The sequence below is a fragment of the Pagrus major genome, chromosome 15 (genome assembly GCF_040436345.1).
Source record: "Pagrus major chromosome 15, Pma_NU_1.0".
Lineage (NCBI taxonomy): Eukaryota > Metazoa > Chordata > Actinopteri > Spariformes > Sparidae > Pagrus > Pagrus major.
The window spans coordinates 2,549,865-2,561,966 of record NC_133229.1 but is presented as its reverse complement, the minus strand read 5'-3'; the positions used below and the strand labels follow the sequence as shown (position 1 = coordinate 2,561,966).

Sequence of the window (12,102 nt, the reverse complement as noted above, 5' to 3'; positions counted from 1 at the left end):
ATTCATGAATACTACACCATGCAGGGAGTGTAAATAATGGAGTCACTTAGAGTGGAAACTAGAGTATCGCAAAATGTTTCCTTTAATTATTCAGCATCTGTGACTTTCCTTACACTAAAGCTACTGAAGCTCACTGTAGTTTATAACACCAAATCACTTGCTATGTGTGACTTCATGTGGTTCAATTTCTTACTCCGTGTGTCCCCCATAAATATTTATTCATGTTCAAATGTTCAAGTTGTTGGAGTGTAGCCATTTGATCTTTAGAAAAATGTTAGTATATACAGAACAATGAAAAAAAAAGAAATGGTTATATTGCCGAGTGAATCATGTGAGTGGTATATGTGGGAAGCTTGGAATTGTATTTCAAAGCACTTACAGGTCCCAAGTTCAACTGTGCAAACACTTGTTTGTTTCACTGCTATGATCAGGAAGAAAACACAAACTATCACCTGCTGCTGAGAGAAAACTGGTCAGGATGGTCAAGACTCAACCAAAAACCACCAAAAAGCTGCAGGAAGACAGTGAAGTGTGTTTTACATCAACATGAGCTGAGAGGCTGCCGTGCAAGAAAGAAGCCCTTGCTCCAGACGCAGAACCTTAAAGCTCGACTGAAGTTTGCTGCTGATCACATGGACAAAGAAAAAACCTTCTGGAGGAAAACTCTGTGGTCACATGAAACAAAAATTGAGGTGTTTGGCCACAATGAGCAGCAATATGTTTGGAGGAGAGAAGGTGAGGCCTTTAACCCCAAGAACACCATACCTACTGTCAAGCATGGTGCTGGTAGTATTATGCTGTGGGACTGTTTTGCTGCCAGTGGATCTGCTACTCTAAAGAAAGTAAATGGAATAATGACGAAGGAGGATTATCTCCAAATTCTTCAGGAAAACCTAAAATCATCAGCAGAAGATTGGCTCTTGGGTGCAGTTGGGTGTTCCAACAGGACAATGATTTTTGTTGAGTTTTGGAATGGCCTTCACAAAGTCCTGACTTGAACCCCATAGAGAACATGTGGACTGTGCTGAAGAAACAAGTCCGTGTCAGGAAGCCAACAAATTTAGTTGAACTTCACCAACTCTGTCAAGAGGAATGGTTAAAAAATTATCCAGAGGACGACCAGAAGCTTGTGGATGGATATCAAAAGCACCTAACTGAGGTTAAAATGGCCATTAGAATAACATTAGAATTACTGTAGATATATATGTGACCCAACAGATTTGGTCACATTTTCAGAAGACCTATAATAAATTCATTACTGAACCAAACTTCATGAATGTTTTTGTGACAAAGTAGTATGTGTTCAGTCATTCCATCACAGAAAAATTTAAGTTGTAGACATCATTACAACTCAAGACTGCCATGATATACAGTATATGATCTAAGATCTACATGTATGGAAACTTTTGACCAAAACTGTATTTGTAGAAATATTAAGTTTACAACCAGAAAAAACCTGCCACTCTGTGATCTAGAAGAACTATAATCCCAATTCAGAAAAAGAAGGACGCTGTGTAAAACGTAAAGAAAAACTTTAATTTTATCCTATACTCAAATGAGCTCAGTAAAAAGACAAAATGTTAAATATTCAAACCGGTAAACTTTATTGTTTTTTTTGTGAATAAACACTCATTCTGAATTTGATGCCTACAACATGTTTCAAACAAGTTGTAACAGACCAACAAAAGACTTGGAAAGTTGTTGAATGCTCCAAAAACACCTGTTTGGAACATACTACAGGTAAACAGGTTCATTGGCAACAGGTGATAGTATCATGGTTGGGTATGAAAGGGGAATCCTTGAAAGGCTCAGTAGTTCACAAGCAAGGATGGAGTGAGGTTCACCACTCTGTGAAAACTATGTTTCTCAATGTATTCTGCCCCCAGTAATTACATTAGAATGCAGTGTGCAGTGCCCCCTAGTGGTGGAGGTAGTTAAAACCACTCAAGATTTAGCAGGGCAGCCATTTTGAAGTTAGCAGTGGAGAGTTGTAATCACATCTACATCCACCCTCTTTCTTTTGACACGATCAGGCACAATCTGTAAGTACATTTACACAGTTATACGTGTTACTGTTTGTTATGTAGATTATTCATATATAATTTTTCACCAGTTAACTCTCTTCAAATACTTACCATGGAGTTGTTGAATATTCTTAGATGAAGACTATTAGCCTACATGAGTGTGTTATTTCATCTGTATAATTTGATGCTGTACATACTGTACATTGATTCTGTGTTTCTGTTTGTATGCAGTTTTACAAAAAGACTTCCATAAAAATACCTAACGCTGGATTCCCATCTTCGTGTTTTTACTGGAAAATTGTTAAGCTCACTGTCTACACCATGCTCTCATTCCAACACATGGTTAGGGCAGAAGACAATGCACAGTTGCACGGAATTTAGGTTATTTCACCATCTCCGATCCATAATATCATCAAGTTCTGAGAATCCAGAGAAATCCCTGCGTGTACGGGGCAAGGCTGTAATCCAACACTGAATGCCTGTAACCTTCGATCCCTCAAGCAGCACTCAGTACTTCTCACACGCAGCCTCTTAAAACTTCCTGTTCCTCCGTGAAGGGGTCCTAAACAGTCCAAGATGGGTCCGTGCTCGGACCTGATCGAATCCTTGACTCGAATGAGATCCCCCACGATAATGTAGTGAAGGCAGGGCAGAATTGTAACGCCCCTAAGCACCATGTGTGGAAACCAGTTGCAAAGGTTTAGCTATACACCAGGAGGAGCAGTGATGATGGAAGCTGAAGCATTACTTCAGCGAGAAGTCAGCTGTTCTTACTGTATCATAGGCATACAGCATTTGACGTGTGTGATTCCCACACAGAACTTACTCAATGATTATTAGGCTACCATGTCATGAGGTCATCTATATCATTTTGTTTTTCAACAGTTCTGCATGGAAGTTAAAGTAATATTCCTGGGGAATTAATTATTTAACATCAAGAAAAAAACTGCGTGTGCGGCACGGTGTGAGCGGCTGGCTTTATCTGCAGTGGTACCGGGACAAACTATAGTATAACAGCTGTTTTCTTGTTTGTTATTGTAGTAAGTGGGGGCGTCCCATGAGGGGATTGCACCCACACCGAGCAGCCTTCCCTTACGTCAAACAAAGGAGACATTTTCTCAGTTTGCATCCACAGACACAAAGAGCACAGAGAGATCTCAAGAGGGAGAGCCGCTGCACATGCGCTCTAAATTACGGTAAAACTGTTAATTTGGCAGTGCTGATAAAAATATAAACCAAGAAACTATTACTAGTACTAAGCTTAAAAAGAGAAAGCTTGTGAACCGGAAGTGTAGTGTAGTGGCCTGTTTAACTGTAATACCCCATGTTGTTTTCTACTGAATAGACCGCCCACTTTTATGCAAGGACCATCCTAAAAGTGCCACAAAAGCTAAAGTAGGCCTACTCATAAAAGGTGAACTATGTTGTTTGGGGGAAGAAATGTTAATCAGAAGAGAAAAATCTTAATTGACTGATTTTATATGCCTAAACAAACTGAATAAACACACTGTCTTCATCATCATAACTGAATAAACAAATGGTCTTCAGAATAATACATAACATGTTCTCAAATTATAACTATTGATGCATTTATGTTGTATAACCTTAGGGCTGCAGCAGGTGAAGGGTGAACTCTATATAGGTATAGAGTTCATCCTTTATATAAATATATATACATTTATATTTTAAATCAATGATCTAAAGTTGTAGATATGTTATTATAGGTTAAGCCACCCAGCAGTACAAAAGGTTAGTACTTTTTGTACTGCTGGGTGGCTTAACCTATAATCACATCTTATCTTCCTTTTATTGTGTACAAGCTCCTTCTTCGCCTTTGCTGCCCTCAAAAACTTTGGCCTTGTCGGAATAGTTATGGATTTTGATAACAACCACCGGAGGCATCTCATTAACTTGCTCACAGTTGATGCAGAGGGTCAAACCATCATTAAAAATGTTCAAATGTGGTAAAACAGCCCTACAGGACTGTTTTGATTGCTCAGAGATGCTGCCACTCAGGATAACAGCATTAGTCTTGAGGAATGTAAATCTTTAGTGATATCATATATCAGCAAATGTGTTAATGATGTGGTGATCACAAAGACAGTAAGATCATTCCCCAACGAGAAGGCCTGGATGAATGGAGAGGTGAGGGCTCTATCCAGAGCCAGAAATGCTGCCTTTTGGTCAGGTGACAAGGAAGCGTACAACACTGCCAGAGAAAGACTGAAAGCTGTCATCAAGAGGAGGGCAAAGAGGAGACATCAGCAGAGACTGCAGAGGGACCTCAACACCAACAACACTAAAGATATGTGCCAGGTGTTTAAAAATGTCACAGGAGCATGTAATCATGTGTGAGGCCACATTGCCAGATGAGCTGAACACATTTTATGCTTGCTTTGACCTCCTCAACAAAGACTCAGCTGGAAAGTCTAATCCACCTCCAGAGGACCGGCCACTGTCAGTAACCACAGCGGATGAGAGAAAAATTCCTGCAGAGAGTAAATATAAATAAGGCTGCTGGTCCAGGTAATATAGCTGGCCGTGTACTAAAATCATGTGCCAACCAGCTAGCTATAATCTTATTACTGAGGTTTTGAACATCCCACGATACTGTTCCCTCCTGCCTCAAGACAGCCATCATTGTTCCTGTAACAGTCTGCTGTATCTAGTCTTAATGACTACCATCCTGTGGCTCTCACCCCCATCCTAAACAAGTGCTTTAAGAAACTGGTTCTCCAGTAGGGATGCAACTGTACAGTTAGCGGACAGTTGAATATGGACTCGTTTTTTCATCACGGTTTCGGTTCAGTTTGGTACGATCATTTGTGAGGAGGAAAAAAAAGCTACAACATTACTATCCAAAATTCTCTCTTTAATTTTCTGATTAGCAACAACAAAAAGTGATTTACATTTCTAGTGTATTGTATAATGTCAAATAAATAAACTTGTATAAAAATAAAAACATTTTCAAATGTGAGAAGTGCCAAAAGTGCCTCTTGGCCTTGACCAATGGTATAATAAAAATAAAAAAAATTATCAACTATCTGTGGTAAGTGCAAGGCTCTGTGTTTTAGCCAATTTGTCTTTTGCGGCTTTGCATGTTTTTTTATAAAGGTCAGGAATAACTTGGCTGCTGAAAAATGTACGAGAGGGCACAATGTAACATGGATCAATTGTTTTCATTAGGTGATGAAAACCCACGTCTATCACCCCCATGAAGGGTGTTTCCACTCATGTAGGCAACACAAGCTCTACATGCGGGTGAATAAAACCACCCAGAACATCACTGGTACCATCTACAGAGCATCAGTGACATCAGTGAAGTGAGATGTCTGCACAGAGCCCAAAGATACTAAAAGACAACACCCACCCAGCCACAGTCTGATCACCCTGCTGCCATCTGGAAAAAGATACAGAAGTATCTGCTGCCATATTACCAGACTACAAAGCAGCTTCATTCCCCTGGCCGTGAGACTCCTTAATTCATCACCAACACTCCATTTTCTAAAATAGATGTAGCACAAAGGACTCATAGTTTCATCTTTTAAATCCTTGTGTTTTTAAAAATAATTGCAATCAATTGACCTTGTAACCTTGTAACATCTGCCAAAGAATATATGACAACGACAGAGAAACAGAGAGATGATGTGACCTCTCCTATTTAATGTGGGCCTTCTTACGCAGTTGTTTCGTACAAGCCTGTAAGTGCATCTGGTTGTTGCGATGTCATTCAGTACCACACAATTACTGACTGGCTTCCTCCACACATGACAAAAGAAATCGGGGTGAAAAAATTTAAATCACAAGGTGTGTTTTTTGGACTTCATAAAACATACTGCTGCCGCACATAAACAGAGCAGACACATACAGGGAGAGAGAAACAGAACGTTGAGGCGTGTCAGTGTGTGTGCATTAAGGAGGACAATTAAAAAACACTGTAGGCAAACTAGGCAATTCTGAAAAGATAGTTGATTTTTGAGTCTCATTAACAACAATGAGTTCAGTTTCCAAATGCTTATCTTGATTTTAAAAGAAAAGGTGATGTAACACAGTGGTAAACATGCTCCTGTCCCAACTTTGTTGGAATGTGCCGCTTGCATGGTATTCTACTGAATATAGGTGAAGAACGATTTGCAAAGCATTGCATTCTTTTTTAATTTACGTTTTAAATAGTGTCCCAACTTTTATGGAATCGGGAATGGACAAAAATTGCAGACACCAGCTTCAAGTCACGTTCCTGATGGGATTAACGTTAGTGACAGTTGATATATATCTGTTGTTACCTGTGGATTGAATTAGATAGGAATGGCTATATATTTGTTCAGACAAAACTAGATTATAGGTAATGACTAAAGCAGGTTAGGAAAGTACGAGACTCTTTAAGCTCCTGTTGTTGCTAATGTGTTCTGTTTTCTGTACTCATGTGTCAGCACATCAGCACGTGACCAACTGGTGATTGACTGCAAACCGGAACAGCAACGGTAGACTCAAGACTCAGTTTCTCTACAGTATTTTTATTTTACTTTCACTCTCTCTCTCACACATACACGTAGTGGTTTCTGTCTCACCATATGGACCCAAACTTCTCCAGGGCATCTATCAGGTCTGCTTCCACCACGGCCTCACATAGACCCCTGACATGGACCACAGGGCTGGGAGAGATACGATGGGAGTCCTCACCATTATCCTGCAACACATAGTCACACAGTCAACCACAGTTTTTACACACTTTGAGCCCTATCTGTTGCCGTTTTTCCATAACATCTGCTGGCCTGGCTCTACTTGGTTTGAATCGGTGCAGCAGCCCAGCGCGGCCGAGGTTTTGCTTTTCCATCACAACTGGACTACCTGCTTGAAGGTGTGTCTTAAACCAATGACACACTGTCTCAATCCCTGCAGAGCTATCGAAGAATCACCACTAACAAAGTGGCTCCGCTAATTCAGTTACAAACATGTTTCATTTACACAATAAAGGCCCCCCTTATTTAGTTATTTGCAAGCTTTTATTATGAAGCAGCATTACAGGAAATGTTGTGTTTTCATCAGCAGTAACTAAACATGACTCCTGAAACAGCTGAGAGCGAACATGACAAAACAGTAAAACACAGCAGATGTTTGAAAGGCTTGGCTTGACTCACCGCAGTAAAACTGGTGATGGAAAAGCAAATCAGCGCAGTTCGCTTTGACTCAAGTGCTAATGGAGAAACGGTATATGGCGCTTGGTCGGAAGCGCAAGACGGTAGTGTGTTTAGGGTGTGTCCAAGTCCACTTTGCACCCAGATTATTTGCTGCTAAACTAGCAAAGTGCGGCGCATGACTGAATTAGTCATGGGTGTGTTTTGGGCGGAACATAAATTAAACCAATCCAATATCCATATCCCACTCCCTTTAAGAGCCAGGTGCGCCACATATTAAACATTGGCACTCGTCTTCACTGAGGGAAAGGGAGGTGGTCCTCGGCTGCTTGACCCTCTGCCCCGCCATTTCACAATCATCTGTCCTATCAACAACTCTGTTTGACTGCATATGAAAAAAACAAACACTGATAATTAACTGAGGAGGAGGAGTAGAGCTGCTGCACATCCCTCTGTGTGTGCGTGGATCTCAGTCCGGGATCAGGCAGGACGGGTCATAAAACGTATCATCCTGATCAATAACAGGTGAGATGAGAGGGGTGAAATACGTCCTTGATGAGGAAAATATTAATGAGATTACATGCAGCATACCCCTAGCAGCAGAAATGATATGTGTATGTCTGCGTACATTAACATGCACATTTGCGCACAAGGAACAGCTGATAAACTGATTATTAACACCTGACTCACAGACAGGTTAGTGTTTCATGCTATTTAATGTTCTGTGTTCTTCTTCACAACAAAAGCTTGCACAAACAGTCCATATTCATAGAGTAAAAATAGTTTGGCATGAAACAGCTGTCTGATAAATCCTGAGATCCTGTCTAAAACATTTATTTCAGAAGCTAAACATAACTCTATTTCCTTTGGAGAGTTTATGACTACAGCTTTTAGTTTTGCTGCAGAAATGTGCCATGATATTTGCTGCATTGACATTACTGCATTCATGGAAATGTTTAAAATAACTGAATGCAGCCTCTCTAATCATAAAATCAGAGTGTATGCATGTTGTGAACCTACCTGTGTAGGAGCATCTTACTGTCTGAATAATGCGCCCATTAAATAGCGGGAAACACGTATATGTATAAAATATATATAGTATACAGTGTACAGTGTACATACATGTTTACATCATGCATATATGCATGATGTAAACATGTATATACACTGTATACAGTCTCTTTTTATTATCGTTTATCTTTTTTCTCTCCGTGTTTATTTAGTTGATAGGGATGTGGTGTTGGGAGGGAGAACAGGGTAAAACATTTTTGCTGTGTCTCAGGAAACACACTGCACCTTTGACTTTAGACCAGCTTTGTGTTGGTCTATGGCGCTGTTGCTTTCTGCCACCTCAAGATAACAATCTGCCATCAGTGCACCTGACCACACCTCATTTTAAGACCAACACGCCCAGGGGCGCACAGGTTGGCGCAAGCATATTTGCTATTTACACAATGTCGGTGCTGGACTTGAAAATGACAACTGCGTTGGTCTGAAAACTACCAATGACGCTTGCGCCGTCTTGCGCCTAGCTTAAGATAGAGCACTATGGCTTGCTGGATTTGCATTCAGAGTCACAATGTTAATGAATTCTAGAGGTGTGGAAATTTCTGGATTATAAAATGCATCGCGATGCATACATGGAGGATTCAGCATCGATGCAGAGCAGCATAATCATGAGTCTGCAGCTTATGCTGATTGTTGATTGTCTGGTCTCAGCTGGACGATAAAATTACGTTGTGACGTTGCTCCCATGCTTTGAATTGTAGTCTAACGGCTAACATTAGGCTAACGTTACTGATGTAGGAGGTATGTCGGAGGGAGGCAGAGATCATCTGCGAATGATAATGAAAACTCACCTGGTATTTTTTTTTAACAGATATCCCGGGGCACGTCGGATTTTATTAACTTGCTGGGAAGCACAAACTGGATGAGACTTCTGCCTCACAACAATTACTAATCACGTTAGCCATTTTCACCTGAAGCTAACATCTGCAGCCATAAATAGCTATATAAATATTAAATAGCTGTTACAGCAAGCTAATCAGCCAAGATCCGAGGAGGCGCGGTCAACCTTGCTGTCCACCTCTGAGAGAGGTGTGTACAGCAGAGTCAATAGATGCCTAATCTTAAAGCTGCCATGTGAAAACAATATTATTGTAGATTAAAACAAACATGTTAGGCACTGCAGGTGGATAAATGTTTTGTTTTTGTAATGTATATTTATTGAAAAGATGCAGCTTTTATTTTGTAGACTGCTATAGTCTGATTAGTGGAAGGACTTTCTGAATTACAGGGGAATTTAAACGATGGAAAAGTAGCCATGTGCAGTGATATAAATCAGTGAGGATGCCATACAATGAGATGCATCAGGAATCGTTTTGCATTTGAATCGTTGACAGCTGAATCATAATCGAACCGAATTGTGAGGCCAGTGAAGATTCAGAATTCACTTAACATGTTTTTTTTTTTGTAACTGGAAAAAACATTTTTGGGCCAACTCATACATTGGCAGGTAGCTATTATCAGACTGCAGCATTAATGTGCAGTAGAAAAATCTGCAGCAACCATATGATGCTATCGTGTCTACATGGAGCTGTCGAATCTCGAAGGAATGTTTCCAGCACCTTGTTGAATCCATCCCACCAATAATTAAGGGGGCAAAGGTGTACCTAATAATGTGGCCAAGTGTATATTTACTGTACAAACAGTGGAAAGACAACAAGTGGAAAGCCTCCCAGACCAGTTTTAAAAGGATATCATTTATTTTACCACTCAGCAACTACACGTCCTGCCAGTCCGCTTAGATTTACTTTAGCAAAACAACTGACTTCTGTCTGTAAGAAAATGAATCAGTGGGAAGTCTGAAGCAGTTCCATTTCTCCCAGTGTTATGGCTTGGATAAACTGGTGACAAGCAGGAAATCAGTGGTCTCTAAAGGGCAGCAGTGCTGGCAAGGGCCCATGTTGTAACACAATAGGGCTCTTTTGGAGGCAGTTATGACTATAGAGTACTCATGAGGACTCAGAATCAGGACACAGAAATGAAGACAGGAGAGAGAGTACTTGTAGGGTATTCTAGTCAAATCCTCACACTTTACTCTAATTTTGTATCTTGTTTATCCTCCTCACTTATTCTGGTCTTTTATTCCGCTGCTTGCGTTCCTTCTTCTTTTATTATCTATCCCCTTCCCTCTTTTTGTTCTTTCACACTGACATTCCTTTTAGTCTATTTATAGAGGCAGATGGCTCATCTAAGTGTTTGGCATGACACAAAGTCTTCCTTCTGTTGACCAGGCTGCTGGCTTCTCTGTTTCAGGCATGTTAGCATAATTTCTGTACAAACATGGCACAATCATTGAGTAGGTTTTTAAAAAGAAGAACACATAGCAATCACATTTGTTTATCAATGTGTTCTGTCCATTATCCTCAGCTGTAAACTGAGTACTCTGATATTGCGTTGATAATACTTTTTGGATACAGACTTCTGTAGATCTAATATATAGCCGTAAAGTCAGAGGTGGTTATTATATCTTCCTTCGATGAGTTTTATTAACACATCTGTACTGTTGCATATTTTTATATGACGTACTTTTCTTCATATACCCAAACCCAGGTGTTCTTAGCGCTCTTCTCATTAATCAATACACAGGACATGCTAACACATTCACACTGGCTCCAAAAGTTTGTTTTTTTTATACTGACATTGTGATTCCACTTGGATCTTCGTCAGGTTAAATGTTCAAATCTAGTCTGCACTCTATAATGATAGGCGTACTTACCGATCTATTAGCAGTGATTTAATTTGATCTACAATGTAGGCTTTTTTTTGTGCACAGACAACTCAGCCATTGTTAGGGCCCATTCAGACAGCAAAAACATCAGTACTCCCTTTCATTTGGGGTTGCAGCAGTGCAGACAACAGGTAGTGAGAAAACCACAGTTGGCCGCAATGATAAAGTTTTAACAGAATCAACTTTTGGAGAAATACAACCAAATGTTAGCTTGTGGTGACCAATCATGAAAGCTGGTGATCAGATTAGCAGTATGAATGACCAAAAACACAACAGAGTGAAACATATTGTGTCATGTGTACGTAGACACTAATTTGGTCTTGTGCAACACTTTTTTTCATCTGCTGATGTGGACAATCACTGTAGGACCGGCATGCTAAATTACAAATCCTCCTATGGTGAAGCCTGAATGTGCCCTTAGACTAACACATCTGGATTTGTAGAGATCAACAGATCGTTGGTTTTATACCCTAATAACTTCTCTAAAAAAAAAAAAAAACGGGTCTTTACAACAACCACTTGATTTTATCCTGGCGGCTTTTTGCAGGTTAGGGTCAGACAAGTTCAAATAATATTCACCAAATAAAATATTCCAGCAATAAAAAGTACCATACACCCTACAACAATGAAAAGCAAAAAGATAGAAATTGAGTTTGTTACAAAGTTGTTGTTTTTTTAATTCTGTCCTTGGTAAACCCTCTCCCCAAACAAATCAATAAAGGCAAAAAATAAATAGCAAAAATATCTCTGAAAAAGAAAATAAACCCAACATCTCCCACACTGAGTTTCCTCTGGTACCAGTCAGTTGATTGTCTTCATGCACACAATAACCCAGATTTCACCGGGCCTGTTGCATGTAACGGTATGGTTACTGTGTCTAATCTTGGCAGTTCTAGCCAATGCTTGTGTTTTAAATGGCTGCGCCACGGCATGTTTCAACAACGTCCAAGAAGCGGCTCTCCACTGTGCTCAACGGGGAATATGAGGATATTTTTGACGGAAGTGGACTGCTGTCGTGTCAAGCTGCACAGAGCAGATAGAGCCAGAGAGGAAGTCATAAAGCCGAACGGTATAGTGCATCCAGTCGATTTTCGAAATAAAACGTTCTACAGTAAAACATATTTACGTTTTGTAGCCTACTCAACCACAG

General features: G+C 40.1%; 1 protein-coding gene across 1 annotated transcript in view; it reads right to left on the bottom strand.

Annotated features, from left to right (window-relative positions):
- LOC141009538 (heterogeneous nuclear ribonucleoprotein L-like) overlaps nt 1-12,102 on the bottom strand; it is an 86,272-nt gene that overhangs the window by 34,942 nt on the left and 39,228 nt on the right. Inside the window, exon 3 of the mRNA XM_073482188.1 lies at nt 6,593-6,711. Within this exon, the coding sequence (XP_073338289.1) occupies nt 6,593-6,711 (119 nt within the window). The remainder of the gene's footprint in view (nt 1-6,592; nt 6,712-12,102) is intronic.